The following is a 25,004-nucleotide window of genomic DNA, read 5'->3' as shown; positions in this document are numbered from 1 at the left end:
GAAGCCGTCCATCGGGCGCAGTTGGGGAAATTGTATAATACAGTCATACTAGCTGTTGGAACAAACGAAGCGGAGCAGTAGAAATTCTGTGGGATCCTGAATGCGCATGTCCTTTTGGGCACCAATACACCTGAAGTGTTGGGATTGCGCCACGTGAGAGAGGCGAGAGAAAAATAATGAAATTCCGATACTTGTTTGATGGAAGTGCATCCCGAGCAAATAGCTTTATCAACAATTTTGGTGTTATCGGGACAGAGTATATTTATGAATTTAAAGAAATGTTACTTGCCTCTACCATTTGAATCAATGGCGATGGAATTTAATTAATTTGAAGTGTATAGCAAGTTGTGGGCTTTTAGATAAACTTTCTAAAAACCTAATCATAGTGCTTCATATACCTTTATTATAGGAAAAAGTCATCAAACTTTTATCACCAGTTGGCTATTGATGGCGTAAACAATAAACTCGTTCATTTTTGATCCATCAACGCTGTATTTCAATACCCAAAATTGCATATAAATGTTCTCAATTACATACTAAAATTAAATGTCGTAAGGGCTTACTATAATTTTTGCCAATTTGTGTAGGATCAAGTGCTATGAGATATTACGGAGCCACTTGAAGTGTGTATCCCGGATTATTCCGGAACGAAAAAATTGAAATATTTTTGAGTTTCTCATTTTCCGGGACAACATGTGTAAAATATGCGTATATCACAACCTCTTTTGTACTAATTTCTATTGAGTTAATTCATTAGAGTAAAAAAGTCATATGTGATGTGTAATATATATAATTTTCCGTATAAATACTTTATATAAATTACACTTCTTGTCTTGAAACTTAACCTTCTTTTTGACTACTATTCTAATAGATTGTATATAATTTTTATCGTGAATAAATCAGAATTACCTAAAAATGGACACTCTAGAGGCTAAATTTAAATGTGTTATTATATATTTATTAGCTCTCCTGTGAGCTTCCCGGTTTAAGAAAGATGGGAAAAACTGATATCTGGAAGCATAGTTAATGTTAATTTGAAGTGCAGAAATTTTTGTCTCTTTTGATAATCAAATCCAAGGTTCCAAGTATGATATCGTTCTGATTGAAATTCAGGACAGCTTCAAATTCCGGACACTCAACTTTGTAAGAGAAAGGGTTCAATTGAAATGTTTCAGAATTTGCCGTTGGATAGGAAAGTTAATTTATCTGTTTTAGCTTTGCTCTTCGTGAGCTGTCCGGAATTCGAAACAAAGTGTCCGTAATATTAAAGAAAAGTGCGGTTGCGTCCAAAATAGAAATCAAGAAAAGATTATTAGTTCTATTAATTTTAATTCATTGCATATTACAAAGACTTGCTATCCTATGCAAAAGTTACTCTCTATAATAGAATCCTTTTCGTCTTATACACCTTTTTTATTGAATTATGCATTCTCCGTTTTTGGATGAAATCCGGTATATGAGGGATTAACCTCTACCATGGAAAAGACATATGGGGTTTGTTTTTCAAAGGTTCTTCTTCTTATTGGCATTACCTTCTTTAGGGACAGAGCCTGCTTCTCAGCTTTATGAGCAATTCCACAGCTATTACCTGAGAGCTTTCTTTGCCAAAGTTGCCATTTTCCTATTCGTGTGGCAGGTACGATGATACTCTATGCCCAGGGAAATCAAGGAAATTTACATTACGAAAAGATCCTGGACCGATCGGAAATCGAACCCAGATACCTTCAGCATGGCTTTGCTTTGTAGCCGCGGATTCTAACCACTCGGCTAAGGAAGGCCCCTTTTTTTCTTTCTTAACAATGAGCTAAATAAAATTCCAAAAAAGGCCTTTACGACGCGTACTCTTTTCCATTAATTCTTGATTACTTAGAGTGAGGTATAGGGCTGTCCATTAATTACGTAAGGGTATATGGGGGGAGGGGGGGTCTAAGAATTCTTACGCGCCATACAATTTATTTTTGATTTTCATACAAAAAATCTTACCATGGGGGGAGGGGGGTTGAAAAACCCCGAAATTTGTCTTACGTAATTAATGGATCGCCCCTATATCCAAGGGGACTACTGGAGTAACCTCCATTTCCATGAAGATTGCAACTTCTAGATCGCATCTAAAATCCCACTTCTGACGCATCAAACTACATGATTCTGCTAAATATGTACATTGAACTCTAACCTAACTTGTGACACTTTTTGACTTTTTGACCATATTGGCCGTTACTATGGAAATTCTGGGAACCGTCGGGAAAATGGGCTTTCGCAAAAAGAAGACATTTTTGGAGATTTTTGCCACATTGCTCACGGCCGTTCAAGTTTTGGTTTTGATACTTTTTCACTAGAATTTCTGAAAGAATTTTTGAAGGAATTCCTGTAGGATTCCTGAAAGAACTTTTGGAGGTGTTACTGAAGTAACTCCTGGATGAATTCCTGGGGATACTCCGGGAGGAACTCCTGAAAAAACTCCTGGAAGAAGTCCTGAAGGAACTCCTGGAATAAGTCCTGAAGCAACTCCTGGAGGAATTCCTGAACAAACTTCTGGAAGAATTCCTGAAGATACTACTGGAGGAATTCATGAAGAAACACCCAATGGAGTTCCTAAGGGAACTTCTGAAGGAATTCTTAAAGGAATTCTAGGAGGGAGTTCTGAAGGTATTCCAGAAGGAACTACTGTAGATACTCCTGGTGGAAGTCCTGAAGGTACTCCGAGAGGAATTCCTAAAGGAACTCGTGGAGCAATTTCTGGGATAATTCCTGAAAGAACTTCTTCTTTCTAGCGTTACGTCCGCACAGGGACAGAGCCTGCTTCTCAGCTTTGTGTTCTTATGAGCACTTCCACAGTTATTAACTGAACTGGGCCCAATTCCTGAAGGAACTCCTGGAGGAATTGCTAATGAAAGTCTTCTGGAGGAATTCCTGAACTAACTTCTGGAGGAATTCTTGAAGATACTCCTGGAGGAATTCCTAAAGAAACTTCTAATGGAGTTCATAAAGAAACTTCTGAAGGAGTTCCTAAAGGAATTCTTGGAGGAATTCCTGGAGGTATTCCAGAAGGAACTCCTGGAGATACTTCTGGTGGAAGTCCTGAAGGAACTGCTGGAGGAAATCCTAAAGAAACTCGTGGCGTAACTCCTGGAGGAATTCCCAATAGAAATCTCCTGGAGAAATACCTGGAGGACATCCTGAAGGAACTCCTGGAGGAAGTCCTGAAGGAACTCCTGGAGGAATTCTTGAACAAACTTCTGGAGGAATTCCTGAAGATACACCTGGAGGATTTCCTGAAGATACATCTAATGGAGTTCCTAAAGAAATTTCTGAAGGAGTTCTTAAAGGAATTCTTGGGGTAAATCCTGGAGGTATTCCAGAAGGAACTCCTGGAGATACTTCTGGTAGAAGTCCTGAAGGAACTCATGGAGGGTGTTCCTCAAGGAGCTCTTGAAAGAATTCCTGAATGAACTCTTGAAAGAATTCCTAAAGTAATTCCTGGAGCAACTCCTGGAGAATATCCTGGAGCAACTTTTGGAGAATTTCCTGAAGGAACTCCAGGAAGAATTTCTGAAGGTTTTCTGAAGCAATTCTTGAAGGTACTCCTGGAGGAATATTTGGAGGAATTTCTGGAGAAAATTCTGAAGAAATTCCTGGAGTAATCCCAGGAGGATACTCCTAGAGAATTTACCTGAAGGAACTCCTGAAGGAATTCTTGGACGAAATTCTGGGGTAATTCCTCTCCCGAAAGAATTCCTGAAGGATTTTCTGTAGAAGTCTGTGGAGGAACTTCTGAAAGAGTTCCTGAAAGAATTTTTGGAGGTATGCCAGAAGGCACTCCCGAATATACTCCTGGTGGAAGTTCTGAAAGAACTCCTGAAGGGTATTCCTGAAGGAACTCTTGGAAGAATTCCTGAAGGGGCTCTTAGAAAATGAATGAGCTCCTGGTGTGATTTCTAAAGGAACTCCGGAGCGATATTTGGAGGAATTCCTGAAGACATACCTGTAGAAACTCATGGTGTAATCTCAGGAGATTCTCTTAGAGAAATTCGTGGTGAAACTCCTGGAGGTATTACTGAAAGAACTCCTGGAAAAAATCCTCAACTCCTGGAAGAATTCCTAGAGGAACTTCTGAAGGAATTCCTCAAGGAACTCCTGGAGGTATTACTGAAGGAGCATCTGGAGGAATTTCTGAAGGAACTTCTGGTGGAATTCCTTAAGGAACCCCTGTAGCAATTCCTGAAAGAACTCCCGGAGAAATCCCTTAGAAAATCCTGGAGGAATTTTTAAAGGAACGCCTGAGCCAATTTCTGAAGGAATTCCTGATGGAACTCCTGTAGAAATTTCTGAAGAAATTCCTGGAGAAAACCCGGAAGCACAGACAGACAGACACAAAACTGCCGAAGTTTTCATCGACCGCTCATTTAACGATCATTCCAAATTCGCTATTTTACAAATCTCATAACATGAGGCACGTGCATGGTTTTTCTTCGCGTTTGACGATTCCAACTACCGCCCCCTACCAGTCTTGTTCCACGAAACACCTTTTCGTGCAACATGCTCTCCAGACGATGATGGTGTAAACTGGGCGATGGATTTTGAAGAAATTTGTTCCAAGTGTTACGTCTGTGCCTGAAGTAACCCCTGAAGGAACTCCTGAAGGAATCCGTAGAAGAATTCCAGAAGTAAATCGTCGAAGATTTTCTGAAAGATTTTGTAGAGTAATTCCTGAAGGATCTTCTGGAAGAATTCATGGAAAAATTCCCTGGAGGATTTCTTGAAAGATTTCTTAGAAGAATTTGTGAAGGAAATCTTGGAGGAATTCCTGAAGATATTTCTAGAGAATCTTCCTGAAGGAACTTATGGAGGAATTCATGAAGAAATTTCTGGAAGAATTTCTGAAAGAGCTCCTGGAGGAATTCCTGGAAAAAACTCCTTGAGGAATCCCTGAACGAACTTCTTGTTTCGAACTCCTGGAGGAATTTCAGAAGGATTTCCTAGAGAAACTCCTAGAGAAATTCTTAAAGGAACTTCTGGAAATTAGCATATTTTTTGGAAATTTTCCATATGGTGACATAAGCGACACACATTTTAGAGCAGTGGCAGTAGAAGTTTTATGAAAACTTTCAAAAGATTTAATCATGAAACAGTTGATATCATTGGCAGTCACGCTCAAATGAAGAATTCTTCCGAGATCGTCTGGTGTTCACTAAACCGACTAAGAATATTTACCATTTATGTCATGTTACTTTATCAGCAAGAAGTTTCAAATTCACTAAAAATAAGCTAGTTGAGAAGATTTCTCAGCAAACACAGTCATCATAATTTTATGAAAAGAGAGTACGATGAAGATTTCTTCACGAACCACCCCAAATGATTCTCACGGATATTAAAACACAATTTATGTACAATTAAAAGTTCCACCAGGATCCGCGAAGTTCTCACCAAGAAATTTTCCTTAGATACGTAAGGAATCTACCAAGCTTTCCCGCTGCAAGCTGCTTTTATTATTTCAAGACACTTTCTAATAGGATTCTAAAGAGCTTGTAACCAGAGGTTGGAATAGTTTTGCAAGGAACTCCCAACAATTTTTTTCAAAGATCGCGTATAAATTCAAATTTCTTCAATCCCGTCAATAGTTCTTCGAATATATTTTTCTTAAATCTTATCTGTAAACTAGATAAATCAACCAAAGATTAAGTCTAAAATATTCCAGAAATTTGCTATTGTTATAAAATCACCAGGAAAATACTTTCAAAAATTCTGTAACAATGCTGGCACTACTTTACATGGAAAAGGATAAATATATGGTAGGAGTCAAGGAGGTATCGTAGACAAAATTACAAAAAAGTGTAGACGATTACTTGAACTTTTTTTTCAGAAATCCCTGAAGAAATGTTTGTTAGTATCCGTAAAGAAACTTCTGGAAGAATCTTTTGCGAAATTTCCTAAGATTCCTATAAATTCTTTGCATAAATTCAAGTATCAAACATTAAAGTAAACATTGAATAAATATTTCGATAAATTGTTAAAAGGGAATTTTTTTCACATAATCACCGACGAAATCTCTGAAAGAATCTCAAGTTGAATTCTCGGAATGATATCTAGATGAACTTCTAGAGGCATTTATAGAATAATACCTGGAGCAATTCTCGGAGTGGTTCTTGGTAAATTGCATACAAGAAATGCTAAAGATATTTCTGAAGAAATCCCTGGTGAGTTTATGGAAAAAAACGTATGCATGTTTTTTTTTTCTTTTTTAGGGCTGCATGAGTATATTCCTGGAATAATTTTTGGACTGTTTCGTTTGAAACTGTCGTTATAATTCACGATATTCCATGGATGAAGATTCCAAAAAATAAACATGCATTGATACTGGTAAAAAAACTGAAGCAATACTACAAGAAATTCCTTGAACAATTCTCAGTGAAATACTTAAAAATCCTTGAATTTCTGGAAAAACGCTCTGAGGAATTCTTCAAAATATTTTTGAAGCGATTCACGAAGAAACTCTTGAAGGAATCAACACAAAACATATCGGAACAAGGATTTTTTGGGAAAAGTTCCTTGGAGCAATTAATAGAAAAAAGTCTGGTATAGTTTCTGCAGAAATTCCTTTACAAATACTTGTACTTTTTCCGAACTCAAGGAATTCTTAGATGAACCGCCGGAAAAAGAACTTTACGAAATTTTCAGAGGAATCTTAGAAGAACTAAATCTTTGGCAAAAAATCTTGGTGGAATTCCTGGAATCATTTCCAAATAAATCCACATGTAAAGAATAATAATTCCTAAAGAAACTCCAGAAAGTATCCTTATAAGAATCTTTGAAATGATTATCGATGAAATCCCTTGGCGCATTTATGTATAATTTTCCGTTAAAATGCCTAATTATTTCCTAGGGCAATTCTAAAATATTTTTAATTATTTTTAGCTGGAATATTTATCGGCGGAGAAAATACAAAATCGGTGGCGTAACGTTGATCGGCGAATGGCGCGCCGCCGATGCCTCAATCGGCGACGGCGTGACGTAAAAAGAGCCAGCGGCGGCGGCGTGGCGCGACGGCACACAGGTCTAACGATACTCGCAGCAGGTTTTGTTCTTGTAGGGTCGTTAAGTGAAGAAAAAAGTTATTGCAAAGTAGCAAAACTCTTTTCGGATGCGTTTAATCTTTTTCACGAACTATGATAAATTACATAAATAAAATCAAATCTATCACCTCTCTCCATATTGGTAATGCACAGCGAACTCACAACTACACACACATGACAAAACATATGCTGACAGCCGTGCATCCACCGGAGAGTACCAAATATCGTTGTCGATGATATTTTCTGACAGCCCGGTTATACCTCGGGCCCGGTACGGTACACTCACATATAAAACACATGAAATTTATTCAAAACATAACCCGATCGGATCCCGGACGAGTCCCGGCCCGGCCCGGCACGGTGCAATCAGAATGGCCCTTTATATGGATAATTGGGTCCTAAAATTTGTAATGAAATCTTGTTTTTATATAATAACACGAAAAAGCATGTTACTGTAATTACTTTAGCAATTTTTCTCGCTCAAATAATGGCTATATCATGTTTACACTTTAATTTCAAAATTTGGTCCATTAATGAACCTTGACACTTTTGATCATGTTTGACGTTCGCTTAGTCGACAAAAAAACCACAGGGCTTTGTTGTTCGACCACTGGGGTTGTTCCTATCTGACATTTCGTAAGGGACACGGAAAACAAAATACACCCAAAATTTGAGTTTAAGCCAAAGGATGTGACAAAATCTAATAAAAATTTGTTTGGGCTTATACCAACGGAAAACATTAGAAAATTGAGTAAACATGTGTTTTTGGCCTAAACTTAAGCGTTTGGCACTAAAATTGGGACAGGGCTTTAGGACCCAATTGGGATGAATGAGCCATTTTACGAAGCTGGGGAAATGACAGGAGACCTGGGATTAAAATTTACCTTTTCGATCATCGTCATCAGTTTTTGCGAAAATGATGGGATGAATATGCGCATTTCTAGCGTAACTTTTCACACTGGCGAAAACTTAAATGGAAAATAATTGTTGAAATATTTCTGATCATAAAAGTGCCTTTTTATTTGTAATATGGGTAACAAACGGGTAGCTGATACAATATTTAGGTGTAATGTTGAAATAACGAACATTTTATGATCTCTTTTTTGTCATTTTCTCCATGACCCCGTTTGGTAAGATGAGGCGTTGTTGAAAATCACACTGAATTTTATCAAAACAAAATCCCAGGTCTCCTGTCAATTGACGTCGAAGCGACGATGAACTGTTCCGAAACGTCTCGTAAAATTGCTATGAAATTATGAAATTCGTTCCATCGATGGACCCTCTATTTAAAATTTAAAATAAAGACTCTTCTTGATGCACCATTTAAACCTGTTCGATGAGCAATAAAAACTGTCCAATTATTACAGTATTTTTTGTGGTTCAGCATGGTAATATTGTATGATTTCGTCATTATCATTCATATCTAAAATTAATATAATTTTCTAATCTTTTTTTTTAATTACACCACGACGACCCACTCCAGCCCAGTACGTAAGCAATTCTCGCAGAATAGCTCAAGTGGTATATATAATGCACAGTAATTATCCATGGCCATCTTACGGTATTTCGTCGGGGAGGGGCCAGTGCATATAGCACTTAACACATGTAGCAGAAGTAGCCTATGGAAACTGCTTCTCCTAGCCGAAACAAGGGAATTTATTCTTATACCACAATAATGGACAAATAAATCTATAGTAAGTACTAACTTTTTTTTTACTGACAATTAACATCTCATCTCTGTACAGAGGATGGTCCATAGTAACTTGATTTTTTTCATAGTCATAATACGAAACACTGAAAATCCAAGGAACTTAGATCACATTGTTAACGGGTTATGCTCCTAAACACCTATCTTCAAATTCCCAAACCAACATAACATATCATAATTTTGTTGTCTTCCTACACACGGGATAATGCCATCCTTACCATCGTAACATAGAATCCATAGCACAAGCAAGAACGACGGCAACGACGAGAGAGAATGCGCGCCCATGTGCCACTGGCAAGGACTGAATCTGACTGGAGCCCAGCACGCTGTCAGCAGACGAAAGTCGACCGTCGTCCTGCTCGGTGTAGCGACCGCGCGAAATTATTTGCAGCTTCCGCAGCAGTGTGGGCAGCAAAATCGGTATCCAGAGAAAGCTTTTGGGGCAGTGAAAGAAAACTTGTTCCGTGAGCTCAAAAGGGCAAAAACACTTACGTCAGTGCTGGGCTGATGAAGGGCTGCTAACAGTGCTGGGACCTCTTTGCGATTGAAGCGAGGCTGCTACATCGATCGAGTGGTCATGTGGGGTGGGTGTGATTTCTGGGTTCATGGTTCCATGGCAGTGTCAGCTCAGAATTAATCGGATTGCAGTGAATGGTTATTGGAAAAGTTATATTGAGGAAAATTGTTTGAAGTGCTTTGGTGAATTGTGCTGAAAGAAACCTACAATTTGTATGATGGAGCAGGGGGAAATTTTTTGACGACAAGGAAATGGGTCATAGAATATTCACAGTGAATTTGTGGTTATCCGATTATAGTGGAAATTCAGAGTGACCTGAGTGTTGACAAAGTGGAAAGTGTGCACAAATTTTGAAGATAAGGCTGGAAAATACTCAACATTCTTAGGATAATTAAAAACCGTAGTCAAAAGTAAGTGTAGCGATGACCACATTCGTTATGTAACGAACATTTCGTACTGATAGAGGTTTCATTGCGCATGACCATTGGTTTTTGCCTAACGAAAAAAAAAAAAAACAATTATGAAAAGTATTACTTCAAAGGGTTTGAAGTTTACTTTTGAGAATCATTTAGAAAATTTACACACAACTTCTCGGTCAAAAGTATTAACATAATCGTACTATTAAATATACACAATGAAACGAAGAAATTTATATTGTGACTCCTGAACAAGCTCAAATCGAACGATAAATAATTTTTCAAAAGACAGCGCTATGCAAAATTTTGAATTCTACCATGTGATGCGCAGTTTTCCTGCCGATGAAATAAATCAGGCAGACATTTTAAATTCCGATGTCAGCTAGAACCTTTCTTATGCATGCTCGACACCAATGACCTTCGGATTGTAATATCGGGCATATTTCAGCAAGGTGATCCTATATTGTGTATCAATTGGATATTCAATTGTTTATGAACAAGTGTAGAATCACATACATTGTTTTAAATGTTTTGTACAAAAAAGATTTCGTATCAGCTTTTGGGGCATAAGACAAAGAAAATGGTCTACATAGAAATATGTTTTATATAAAAAAAAATGATGAGCGAAAAAAATCCCTAAAAGCAGATACGTAGCGTGGTCTAATGGCGAAATGTCATTCGAGCGCCCCTTATTCAAATCTCAACTGTTTTTTTTTATTTGTTAAAATGTTTAGCTTCATTGAAAAATGGACTGAAATTCCTCATACAAAACGACAGTTTAGTTCTCTCGACGACTATACCGCAAACTTTCCTAAATTCTTCATACGCACGAATACACTAAAGTGTTGGTCGAATACAACTGTCTGATAACACGAAGGATTACTTGAAGATTTTTTAAGGTGTAGTAGATGAATCGAAGCCACACCTCATATTTTCAAAGGCACAAATCTAAAGAACTGGACAACTGTTTTAGCTGGTAATGTCCAATCGATCAAGCTATCAGTTTGATACGCTGTCTAGTTTTCAAAATTGTACGATAAAAGTTTTGAGGTATGGCTTGTAAATAAATAAATTGCTGTCAATATGGCCAGAGATGAATCCACAGATGTTACTGGATTTACTGACAAGAATCATCGTTGAAATTCATATTCCAAAATACATTGTTGTCGACAACTTATAGTAAATCTTTTAATTAAATTCTTTATCCACATTTTATTGACATTAACGCAGGAAACAGCAGACTATTCACAATTAATTTCTAAAGCAGTCCATAATTATATATTTTTGAATTGTTTTTATAATGAATCTTAAATAAATTCCAAGATTTTTCGTCGGAATATTTCAAAGCATTTGTTGAAGAGTGATAATTATCCAAGCTAATAATGTTTTTCGGTGATCAATAAATAGTTACCATACATACACAGCCCAATTAAAAAATATCGTACTAATAAGTTGCCGTTTTATTAGCTTAATTAAAGTCTCAACTGAAAGGTTAAGTGATATCCATATCATATCACCATCAGTGCACTAGTAATGGAATAACCAACATGATGTTGATGGTGCACAGAATGATCTGAGTTGTATCGCGGTCGGCCAGTCGAAATTGACAGCGAGCAACTCTGGTTAAAATGCCACAATAAGTAACTTACACGTTTGAATAGTTTGACGATGTACAGTGCCTTAGGAAAATCTGGTAATAATTTATCTTTTAACATGCTATTAAGAAACAACGAAATGTTATAAAAATCCACTAAAATTTGGTTGTTTTTGCAAAAGTCGATGTAAATAAGTGAAAAATAAAGCAGTTTTCATCATATTTTGATCGTTGTATTGTGAACTATACGGCAACATATTCTTAAGCTCAAAGAGAAATATATATTTTGTAGTTTTATAGTTTTAAGAAGCAGGGGTGGCACACTTTCCTCAAAGTCCGCTATACCGTGATTTTCACATTAAGCACCATTGGTTGGCTGCAATGACATTTTTTTAAATCACGCTGATGACTGTTGTTTTCTATTGTTTTTAATGGCGTCATGTACTACCAGCATACTTTAATTAGAAGGTTGTATTCAATGATATAATGAGTCTTAAGCCTACATTCGAACTTTGACAGCTGCGGTAGAACTCTGCCGCTACCGTAGAACGGAAAAATTTCAAAATATCAGCAATATGATAGTCCTTACGACTTGGCTTATTAGGAAATGTTTCAGATGATTGACTTATTTGTTATCTGCTTAGTTCTCTATAGAATTCTGTTAGATGTGATGTGTATGATGACTTTGTTCTGTAAAATATATAAAAATTGAACGCATTTTTATTTACATTCGTTCCACGTGTTCCAAATCGGTAACAATTTTTCAAAAGGGCTCATAAGCTCTGGAAACAACATCTTGCATAAAAGCTTGCGATTGCATTTGATAGGAGCAGTCTTGTGGTCAGGGCCGCATTTATGGGAAAGGACAAGAATTTTTGTAATAGAATACGTATACTAATCCGTAAGTACAACTATTGGAATATAATTGAGTAAATAACATAAAGAACCAACGAGAAGAGGATCATCGAATGAATATCACCGGTAATAGAAGGGCCCAAAAAATACCTTAAAGTCTCAAACATTTGAATATTCTTCTTCGCATTAACGTCCCCACTGGGACAGAGCCGGCTACTCAGCGTAGTGTTCAATGAGCACTTCCACAGTTATTATCTGAATGCATTCTTTGCCTAAATTGCCATTTTTGCATTCGTATATCGTGTGACAGGTACGATGATACTCTATGCCCAGGGAAGTCAAGAAAATTTCCATTACGAAAAGATCCTGGACCGACCGGGAATCGAACACAGACACCTTCAGCATGGCTTTGCTTTGTAGCCGTGGACTCTTACATCTCGGCTCTCAATTTAACAGGATTGACACTTTGAAGGACGCAGATTTCCCTTAAGAAATATGGCGTGTTCGCGATTTAAGGTTCTTTCAAATTTAAAATACATCAAAAAGTAGATGACTCATAAGAATTTGGCTTTCATATTTGGATTTAGCGACCATGGGAGTGCTTCATGAAGCCCAAGCAGGACAGTTCGGTTTTGCGTCGTCCGATAGGTTTTGCTCACGGTTTCGCGCGTGTTTTCGTCGCCGGAGAATTTTTTTCCTATTTTGGAGCGTCTTGCTGGGTAGGTATTTGGGAAGGTCCAAGCAAGACGGTTTGTTTTCGGGACGCCAAGAAGTTTTGCTGTCAGTGTCAGTTTTGTGTTCAGTCGAGAATGGATTACCAACTGGTGAGTTCGTTTCATGCTTATGATAGGGGGAGGGACGTTTCGCATAAGGACGTTTCGCATAATTTTATTGGTGGACGTTTCGCATAATGGACGTTTGGCATAAAGAGAATAATATGCCTTCTTTAAAATGCTACCTGTTCTTATATGAAACTACTTTATGCGAAACGTCCGTATGCGAAACGTCCTTATGGGAAACGTCTTTATTCGAAATGGGTCACCCCCTTATGATAACACATTTTTTCTTGAAAGCGTAACTTTTATGTAATATTAAAACAAACTTTGTATGGTTCGTCACTATAAGTGTCGGCATTATGTTTTTTTTCTTCTACAATTTCAATATACATATATTTTTCTCTTTTTGACATTATTAAAAATTATCTTTTGAATTGTTCGACATTGTGAATGTTGACGTATTTTTTAAAGCTTCTACCATATCGAGACAAAATGCACAGTAATACTCATATGTAATTTTCAAACAAACTATGTATGGTTCGTCACTACAAGTGTCGGCATTATTCCTGTTTCATATAATTTAAAATATATACCGTAATTCGGGGTGTAGTTGATCAGCGGGGTGAAGTTGATCATTCCCGTACCCACATGAATAAAGTGCCAAGAAAGCTATGATCCGTTTTCAATTGTCACAATTTCTGTGATATCGCATTTTCTGATAATTGCGCTACATGTTTCTAAATTAGGTTCGCCATTCAAGATAATAATAGCATGGAAAAAACAGTTATTTAGGAAATGTTCGAAAAACTGTTGAAGGGTTCTACTACAAACATTCGACTATTGCCTATAGGCTATTTAAAGACACCATTAAAATGAACTGTTTTATACATTCCAGATATGTTCTGTAAACCCAGTTTCAAATTTGCGTTGATGAATAAAATAAATTTTTAAGGAAAAAAATGTACTTTTTATAAACGTGTTACCCATTTCGAGGAAAATTGCATACCTTTAGGCGTTTAATGTGGTGTATTCTGTAATTAACAACATTCAATTCTAAAATTGACCGATTTATCAACAAGTTGTAAGATTTTCAAGACTTGATTCAGAATCAGTGACCCCGAATTTAGTAAATAGCATATATCTTTGTTTTAGGACACATGTCTCAGTAATTGATCAACTTCACCCCGGAATCAAAAATTGCACTTTTTGATTTTTAAAAAATGTTTCTGTTATTATGTTAAAATTTCGTAAAAATTTCATTTGTATAATTCGATAAACATCCAACCAGTACAGGTTTTAAAAATATTTGGATAACAATACATGCATCCTACTAGGGATTACAGTGCAGAATCGCTCAAAAGTGATCAACTTCACCCCATTTTACGGTACATGTAATTTTCTGTTTTCGTCATTAATGAAAACGTCTTTTGAATTGTTCGACATTATAGATGTTGACGTATTTTTTAAAGCTTCTACCAAAAACTTCTCGAGACAAAAATACAAAACTAACTAGCTTTAAATATAAGTCGTATATTTCCCCCTTGTCCATGGATCGCATCACCGACCAGAGGTGACTCCCAGATCTTTTCCTCCCTCACTAATAAACACCCTTCCCGTGGTGATTGTGGAGATGCAGAGGTATTCTCGGTCTCTAGAAGCAACAATCATCACACCCCTAACATTCCTTCCCCATCCCAACTGACTGTAAGGACTTGGCCGGCGCCGTTATTGGTCAATAATATTAGATCTGCTAAAATTGAACTTCGAGAGTAAGCGGAAACTCCCATCCCTTATTCATTTGGATCGTAATGCAATTCTTACCAGTTCCGATCAATCACGGAGTAGCAACCATTGACATGTACAGTCAGTCTATGCTATGCTATGCTATGCATATTTCGATTTAGCGACCATGGTTTCAGTAAGTGACGACATATTTAATATTAACGATCACTGTTTTCTTGGGTGTTTAATGTTACCCCATATTGCATGTGATTTTTTTTAAACATGCTTGAAATTTCCAGAAAACAAAGTACAACTATGGGTGTTGGTACTTTTTTTTAATTAAAACTTTGTATTTCACATGAAATAATTTAACCCTCACTTACCCATAGTAGCTTCAAAGCTCCATTGATTTTCAACGAACTAAAGCCAAGCCAAACTAGATGAATACTATGTAATAGTTATTAGAATGTAAAACTATACTAATATGATTAATCTAAAACTACACTTAATACATTTCTAACCGATTTATAAAAACTTAGACCTTTTGCAATATTGTTTTCTCAAGTAATTTTCGTATTTTTTTTCGTTAGGAAATAGTCGATTAAATTCATGGAAAAGGGGAGGAAGGGCTTAAAAACATCTAAAAACTGATCAATATTACCCCTGAATATAATACCTTAAACTTCAAAAAAAAAAAAAAAATATTTATATTGAGGAACCACTAAGTGGCCAATGTTACACAAGATAACTGAAGATATTTAAAAAAAAAAATCTAAATGAAAGTTCGCACGGCTCAGCTGTCAAAGCATTTATTGATTTTGGATTGATTGATTGCTTTTTCTTCGGAAATCCCGGAAACTGTATGAAACCATTAGTTGAAATTTTAAGCTTTCATTCCATACAAAAATATTGAAAATCGGTTAAGCTGTTCAAAAGTTATAATTTTTTTTGAACATTACAAATCTAATGCGCTGAGACCTACAGTGTGTGCCGATAAAAAATGACTGATTTTTTTTTTTTCAAAAAAATATATCTCAAAAACTAAAAAACATACATCGCTGAAAATTTGACAGTATACGTAAAATTTTCTGAACTTTCAAGAAAAAATGAGAACAGCGATAGCCTTTTTGGTCCCGAGGCCTTCAAAACACGAAAAAACGGAAACTATTGAGTTTTTTCATGTAAAAACACAATTTTTGTGAAATTTTATATTTTTCCTGAAAAGTCAAAATCTTTAGCCTTCATTTCGTGCAAAAAGATTGAAAATCGGTCGAACAGTTCAAAAGTTATATTTTTTTTTAAATAAAAACTTTGCAAAATCGCGATTTTTCTGGTCACCCTATTTCGGAAATGGTCACCCTAATCAAAAAATCAAAAAATAAGTGTATCCTTATTTCGGATAAGGAACAAAATAGCAAATTTTCACGGAATTTGGAGACCCAATTTCAATCAATCTTAGATTTTCTGCTATTTTGGGAAGCAAATTCAATTCAGTTTAACTAAAAACATAAGAAGTTTGGTTTATGGCGGGGAGAAGTTATCGTGAAAAAAAAAGATTTTTATCTTTTTTTATCTGAAAACACGAGAAATTTGGAAACTTTGGACGCTTATATCTCAGAAACAGTTTTACGAAAAAAAAACTATTCTTTCTACGGCAAAGATTTGCAAGAGTAGAAGGTATCCCGAGCAGAAGAAAATAACTACTGAATACCATACTGAGGTATTTCATACCAGATTTATGATGAATTTTCATATTAAAGTGAAATATTTCAATACTAGTTCAATACCTTCAGCAGTCAAATACCTCAATGAAGTATTTTTGATTGTTTTCAACATTTTTTTTATGATAATTATAATACCAAAATGAGGTATTGACTACTGAACAACACCTAATTATGATCCTGTAACACTTCCCTGAATACCATTACTCCGAAAACCATCACCCCGAATGGTGAAGTACCCCGGAAACCAATATTCCGAAATTTATTACCCCGAATACCATTTCCCCGAATGGACCATAGCCCCGAATTTTCTTGCCCCGAAAAATTCAAAATGGTGATTCGACAAATGAGCACCATACATTTTATAAAATAATTAGTTGAGGTTAAGCACATCTTGTTCGTTGGAGGTCATTGTCTATCAAATTGTCGCCAATATATATGACAAAAAGAATCTAATGATACGGAAGCAGAAAACTCCTCCTTAATATGACGAAATGTTCCCTGCTTCAAAATATACTTCACTCTATGATACTACAGTAATGGCCCGATTTTGTCAGCCCCCGATTTTGTATACCCCCGAACATGGGACTGACAAAATCGGGATATTACTGTATTTAAATAACGGTACTAGCCGGGAAGCCGCTAATGGAATATAATTTACTACTTGATTTTTATTTGAATGCGTGTTCTTGTTATAAAAGATTTATTCTTCTTTGAATCAACAGCTTTACTTTAACGGTCAAGTGAGAAGCAAAATCTCACTGTGTTCACAGATTCATTGCTACATTTTTCGAACTGCTGATAATGCTGATACTGATTTCGTTTTCACATGTTACTGTTAGAGAGCTCTACCAGCCTCTTTCAAAAGTGTTATATTATTTGATGGTAATGATAATTGATGCTCAACATGGCACTAGACCATGGTTCGAAAAATCTCAGATGAAAATGTTTACTGATATTATTCTGACAACTATTTAAAAAGTGCATCGATAAAGAACAGCCGATGATAAAAGAAGAAAAAATCATTGATGATAACGTTAAAATTATGATGTCAATAATCACTTTACAAATGCAACTTTTGAAAGAATAGCTGAATAGGTGCTCCGATTACCGTTATTATCAAATAAAATATACCATCTAAACGGCAGTCGGCAGTTGATCATTGACTTTGTTCTGGTATCTCTGGGCCGAATTTGAAAAAAATCCATAGTCAGAATTTTGAGTTACGTCCTTTTGAAGTTTAAACGATAGAAACACATGATGATTGCCACTTTAATTTGATTAAACGGATTATATGATTGCCACTTTAATTTGATTAAACGGATTATAATAAAATTTTATAGTTTTAATTTTAGGTTTTGCTAGTGAATTTAATTTCTGATTATTGTAGTATATTTTAACATAACTTCGCTATCTAGGACAATTTTTGTCATATTTTTCTTACTGTCCTAAATAATGTAATAAAGCAAAGAAGTTCAAAGGTTTTGTCCGCCCAAAGCTAGAAACAGCGTCTGATTGTCGTATGCTCTAGTGATAATCTTTGCACCTTCAAAAATCACACTTTATTGTTGTAAATTTTAGTTTGCTTGGTATCAGAGGATGGAGGAGTTCTTAGAAAACGTGTTTTTCATGGTCACAATAAAATATTTTGCCAGGGTCATAGTTTTGAGGGCATTTGCGTCTTATAGGTTTGATATGCCTTTATTTTTTGTTGAAGTTTAGTAAAAAATAAATACGGAGGCCTATAACAGATTTTTGAGGATAATTTTTTTTACTTCGGTTAGAGACAACTTACATCAATACTAGCTCATAGGTTTTGAGCAAAACGGAGCCGCTTATCACACTTATATGAAGGATCGATCAAAGCTCTCCAAAATGAGCCGTTTTTTCGAAAATATGTTTAAGTCTCCAATGACCCAGGTTTGAACTAATTCTATCATTTGATATGGGCGTATGCTGGAGACATGGCCTGTGAAGAACATCATGCCATCGTTGATGTTTTAGAAGCTTTCATCACACAGATATTGAACTCGACGTCCGCATGATAAAATTTGAAGGTATGCTTCCAATTCCTCTCTTGTAAGGTGATATTAACAGATAAAAATCATACCCAAAGCGATAAACTGAGTCTAAATAGATTAACCAATACTAGTAATTAATAATATTTTTGTTTCATTCACATTTTCTATGTTAAAACTACCATTAAACATGATATTATGATTTTCGCATTTTTTTTTATGGGCCATACTGTACAAATAAATATAGCTGAACAATTACTTTTTCAAAGTTGATCGAATCTCTAGAACGTCACATATCTGTATCTATATTATATATCTGTATTCTATTCAAATCTATTAAATTCTTTTCTATTCCAGTCTGTTCTATTCTATTCAATTCTACTCTACTTAAATTTATTTTATTCTGATCCACCCTACTTCTTCTTATACATGTATTTACAAATGGCAACTGTTGTTATCAAAAATTGCGCGCAAATAATTTGAATGGTATGCACAGACTTCGAGTCCTGATCATTATGTTCGCCTAGCTCTCGACCAGTCGCATTGCAGAAGTCTTTTACATGAAACTTGGTGTTATGATATTTCAAAGATTTCGGCAAGCTCAGTTCTTCACAGCTCTCGACAAACTTGTTCAAGTTACCTTCAAAACTGGGATCCAGTTCGAATGAAAAACATTTTTTACAAAATGCTTCAATTCCTTAGAATACATAAAATAATTAAAATTAAAAAAAACTTATAGTGAAATAACCATTTAAAACTTCATTTTCTTGGAGCATATGAGAAGCACGGATTAGGAGTCAGGGTCTGTGCATAGAGATTTTACACAGACTTGGGTGCGCTATAACGCCGTACAAACATCAAATCTTTTGCGCGCAGTTGTTGATTAGTACAGTATCCATTTGTAAAAATGTGTATAAGAACAAGTAGGGTAGATCAGAATAGAATGAATTTAAGTAGAGTAGAATTGAATAGAAAAGAACTGACCAGAATAGAAAATAATTAAATAGAATTGATAAGCATATAGATACAGATAAATGATGTTCGGCTCAGTCATTGTTCAGCTAAATTGATTTGGTGCATTTTATTACACTTTGGCCCTTTTCTAACGTTAGTCTAGACAATATGTATACGTGTAAATTTTATGCAATTTGCTAAATTGAATGAAATAGGAACAACCACAAATGTGTTGTGTAATGATGCATCTAACCGTTGAGTATTTACCATACAAATTTCATTCCATACACTTTAAAAGGGCGTATCTAAATATCCTGTCCAAGAGTTATTCATACATATATTAATGCTTTTGGCAATTTCCTAAAATCACTCTCAGGCGTTAGATTGGTAAATATCATTGTTCGTGTATTGGCCGATTAGTAATAACTAAAATTAGCATTGGCCCTTTACAAATGTCGGTCTTGATAAATTTTAGAAAAAGAAGTTTTTTTTAAAACAAGATAAAAAATTAAAACTACCAAATTTTATAATAATTTGTTTATTCAAACAAGTTAAAGCGGCATACATCATGTGATTTCTATCGTATAAACTTCAAAAGGGCGTAACTCAAAATTCTGACTAAGGACTTTTTTTCCAAATTCGGCCCAGAGGTAGAGAAGAACGTCAGGGACAAACTGCCGAGTGCCGTTTGTATGGTATATATTTTTTTTTAAATAACGGTAATTGGAGCACCGTGGATAATAGAAAGAAGGACAAATATCTTGTAGGAAGTTGTAATACCTACAGGAAGTAATACAGACAAGTAATGCAGTCGCTTGTCTGAAGTTACTGTCAACTTTGAATTTTGCTCAAGACAATTGTGTCAGTCGAATTTTTTGAGAGCTATCGCTCAAACTTTAACTCAAACAGTACAACTCGAAAGAACATCCTATAACTTAAAGAACGGAAAATCATTGGTTAATACGTATACACTGGCATTATATAACTTCGAAAGAGCAGCCGATGGTTGAATGAATAAAAAATCGCTGATAGAAATATTAGTAGTTATTACGCCGACGATTATTTTAACACTGCCAGTAATATTCATGTGACTGGTGTTATTCTGGTGGGACACGGGGTCAGTTCAGGTGAAAAGGGTTCAGTGTTTCTGTGCTCCTGGAGGTAGGCATATTTTTAATCGCAGATAATTTTCGGCATCTGATATAATGTGTCTACTATATCAAGGAGATTTGAGAAAAACACATCAGCGTAAACCTTTGGAGAAACGATTGAATTGGATAAACATGTGTCCTGCATTTGATAAATCCAACAAATGGCCAGTTTCCTAAAATTTATGATAAAGTTGCCAATCTGTATCTTTTCACCTGTGTCAAGCTTATGGGAATGCATTTTAGAGAACTATTATGTTTGCTCTCTACATTTAGAAAATTGAAACGGTTTAGTATGCAACAAATCTATAGCGAATTATTCAGGATTAGGATTCATCAAATACGTTCTGAACGGTTTAAATCTATTTATTCATAATGTTGAGTATCAGATCTTAATGATTTATGCAAATTGAAATGATTGTCATTTGAAATAAATCAAGATAACTTTGCATGTCCCAAAAAACCGTCCTTTTTACCCGACTTGACCCAGTGACCCACCGGAATAACTTCCGCCACAGGAGTATTCCCGAGTTCCTCTGGCTTCTTCAAGAAATTAGATATGTGTACCACAATACTATATATATTTATTCCAATTCCGACGAATAAGAAGTGAATTTGTTTTTTTAATTCGAACACCGTTTTGTAATCAAACAAAAAATCTGTAAAAAGATTCTTGAGACTAGATTTGACACCCCAAAAAGGTAATAATTAGAACACAAATATTTAACTCCAATTTTTTCTATAAACTTTCAGATCACATTCCTAAAGGGATTCTACCAACATGGCATGATGCAATGGACTCTAATTAGCTGGTATGTTTGTCTATCTAGCCATCTAGCCCTATAGGTTGAACGTCATCCAGCAGTTATACCAAGAAGACGCCCTTTTTGGTCTAGTCTATTCCATCTAGCCATCGTTGTGTGTAATACCTGAATTCGAAAGCACTCCTCCTCGCAAAATGGCTGCCTTCGCTGGACTCAAAGATCGCGCTGCCAACGTTTTTGGCGGGTAAGTACACAAGGTTGACTCTTTCCTCCAAGCAAAGCTCAATTTTTGCCTCATTTTTAAACATTCATGTTAACGTTTTGCTGAATTGCGCTTCCTCGCCGCTATCAAAGAATCTCGGTCTTTTGGTGCGTCAACAAAACGGAATTTTCGACGTAATCCGGATTTGGATCCCGGCATTCAGTGCTTGCACTCGAGTGGCATTAGGCGTAAGGGGGAGCCACTGCAGGAGTTGCCATGGGACCTATACGAGTTACGTTTGTGTGCGCTTTTGCTTCGACATGCGAGTAAGATTTTCGGGGAACGTTTGCTTGTTGGATGAGATTGTGCGTATCTCGTACGTTAAATATTGCAGAATGTTATGCACAGCAAAAAGTTGGGAATCAATTTTTCTCTTGATGTTGTACCATGCAATTAAGGTTGATAATTGTCTACCAATCTCGTGTATTTATGAATCTTTTGAAGAAATATCACAATTGTCAGATAAGTTCAACCATATGTGAGGGGGTTCAAGGCAAAGGAGTGTATGCGTTGTTTTTTTCAGTTGGGCAGAAAAATAACCTCAAATACAAATGAATAGCTTGAAGAAAAAAAAAAGAATTATTTAAATATATTAAATTTAATACCAACCAAAATGTCACTCACACCCGTTAACGTTTGGGTCCCTCATGTATCAAAAATGAGATAAAAGATTTTGTCTATAATATTTTTACAGTGCTGAATTGCACATAGGTGCCTACCAATATAATCGGATTAAACAATATCATATATTTGTACGACACGGCAACGTGGAATGGAATTTCGCTTGGTTTTTTCTTATCAGTGAATGCACGCTTCATTAATTTTCTTAGATTGACATTCATATTCATATAGGGAGCCAGATACAAAGAGTGGAAAATGTGTTTTTGAATCCCTGCCAATCTTACTTCGCTAAAAAGTATCATTCTAGATTTTCTGTTTACTTTTTTTATAATATAGGGATCTGACCTCTTCTAAAGATATGATTATACCAAAGCGGCTGTCCATAAGCCACGTGATTATATATTGTGAACGAGGGGGTCTTAAAATACAAAAAAAAAAAAGACTACATGGTTTTTGGACAGCCAAAAGTTAAAGTTTTATATTTAAGGTCTGATTTGTACCTATGGCTAATTTTACAACGAATATGTAAACCGTATTTGAATGTAATTTTCAGTGAAAACAATTTCCAACGTCATGACATATAAATCAATGACGGATGTGTTTTGTCACTCCTAAGGATTGTACATCACTATTCGTGTACGTATTGATGCGTTCTTTCTTGTTTTGAACTTAGAACTATCCCAAGCTCACCATTATATCAGTAAATTTGAACCTTAAACCATACATAATCAACACAAATATTATCACGGCAAAAGTTTGCGAAAATGATTCTATATTATACCACGCTCGCTAAATCGAGATGCACTTGATTCACCCACCTTGCTCGCTGTGCTCCACGAGTTCTTGTACCAACCGGATCCGAAGCGAACACCATCTTTGCAGGGTTACTGTCCGGCATTTTTGCAATATGTCCTGCCCATCGTATCCTTCCAGCTTAGACCTCCTTCTGGATAGGGGACCTGGGGGTAATATGCCCATAGGGGGCAAAACGCGCCACCATCGATTTGGCCGAACGATGTGTTTAAGAATGCTTTTTTTCACCCTAGATCATAGAAAATGGATATAAATGCTTTTCCCAATATGTTTTTATGTGGTTTTCTCAACCAAATCGATAAAATCGTATAAAAACGTTTTACGCTGTTTTCGTTGCAATTTTGTGTGATTTTCAATGTCATTTTTTAGGTCGATAAACAACCAAATTTCTGAAACTATTGCCGAGATCCAACTTTTGCACTGTCATAGTTTGTGTTACGTGCAAAACATATGTTAAATTTGCCCTCAAAAAGCTTATTGAAGGACCTAAACTTTAATCAACTCTGGGGGCAAAACGCCCACCCATATTTCATAACACCAAAACAGCCGTTTGAATTCAAATTCTACCAAACGTAATGGCACGTTGAAGTTACGCAAAAATTGAAACCTTACAAATGTACATTTTTCGCATCAGCATGTATACTATTATTGAACAATAACATCTGAACAAACGCCCGGATGTATGCAACTCATATACAAGCATGATTGTGTGCGTTCGTTTACAGCATGGCTCACGCCGAACTCAAGCGGGGCGTTTTACCCCGCAAAACAATACATATGCAGTTAAGGAAGCATTTTTTAAAAATTAATTTATAAACCCCAGAAAAGTTAAAATGGATAGCTGTTTCTACTATTTGGTAGAAAACATGTTTGTCAATCCGACCATAATTTAAAAATATCATAAAATAATGTTTTTCACATCTAAAATCGCTGTTCTCCTTAACGTGGGCAAACTACCCCCAGTCCCCCTACTGGGTTCGCCGTAGATTTGGGTGAGAACCTGCACACCGCCTAAGATCGTCCTAAGCACATGACGTTCGACGACTTCAAGTGCTTGCAGGTCCTCCTCGAGCATCGTCCCCGTTTCATGCCTTTTGCCCAAGTAACATTTTTAGTTTTTTCATTTACTACAAGCTGTTGTTACCACCACAACGTTAAAACTCACTTTAGAGCTTATTAGACTTAGCAACCTTAATGAACCTTTGATAAAACTCTGTTAAACCCGAAGAGGCCCACACTACAGGAGGTTGTTAAGACTATACCTTAAAACCGCATCTAAACTTTTTAGTTTTGCATCGTATGCATACATCTACTCTTGTAGTGTACCATAAAACATACATAAGAGCTATTGTATAGCCTTATTGAGCTCAACTAGTGGTATTAGATCTTTTGCGATATTCTAAAATACGGAATAAAACCAACGTTTAGAGCTTATGATTTAACAAACATCAACCAACAAGTTGTTTGTAAATCATAACCTTTTTTATAATATTGAAATCATCATGATGTCCGCCGAAGCATAATAATAAATAAATATCATAATTTTTTGCGTGGCAGTAAATTTCTTTAAATTCATGCCAAAGAAAATTTACTGGTGGAACGACAGAAAATTTTTCGATTTACAACAACGCGCCACAATTACGACATCATAATTGACTATCTAATATTTTATTTCATTCCATTTTCAGAATTATGGCATGCTCATTACAATCACACATTGAAATTTCCCACGTATGAACCCGAATTTAAATCTTGCAGGTTTTGCCTGGGATGGTTTAAGGTCATTTGGTGATTATTCCGTACAATATAATCATTCATGAGTGCTTTTGATCTTACGAATCCTTTCGCAAAACCCTCCACTGGCTAAAATATTCCTAAATCAGATTATCAGTTCTGCGCTAAGTTAAATAGGTTTTTTGGGACCTTTGGCTTAAACTTAATGCGCTCAGGAAAGCTAGTGCTGTCAAAAAGGTAAAAACAATCGGAAGATATGATTTTGTGATGTAATTTAATGAACTAAATTTGCTTTGTTACGTATCTAATTA

At 35.9% G+C, this 25,004-nt stretch overlaps 1 protein-coding gene across 1 annotated transcript in view; it reads left to right on the top strand.

The window, feature by feature from the left end:
* The first annotated feature begins 9,051 nt into the window (after positions 1-9,051).
* Positions 9,052-25,004, top strand: part of LOC5572657 (vesicular glutamate transporter 1) — a 187,762-nt gene continuing 171,809 nt past the window's right edge. The window contains exons 1-2 of the mRNA XM_001654107.2: positions 9,052-9,705; positions 21,253-21,507. Coding sequence (XP_001654157.2) covers positions 21,458-21,507 — 50 coding nt within the window. The 5' untranslated portion in view covers positions 9,052-9,705; positions 21,253-21,457. The remainder of the gene's footprint in view (positions 9,706-21,252; positions 21,508-25,004) is intronic.

Source organism: Aedes aegypti, chromosome 2 (assembly GCF_002204515.2).
Source record: "Aedes aegypti strain LVP_AGWG chromosome 2, AaegL5.0 Primary Assembly, whole genome shotgun sequence".
In the NCBI taxonomy this organism is placed as follows: domain Eukaryota; kingdom Metazoa; phylum Arthropoda; class Insecta; order Diptera; family Culicidae; genus Aedes; species Aedes aegypti.
Note: the sequence above shows the minus strand (reverse complement) of the source record. Positions and strands in the feature narration are given on the sequence as shown.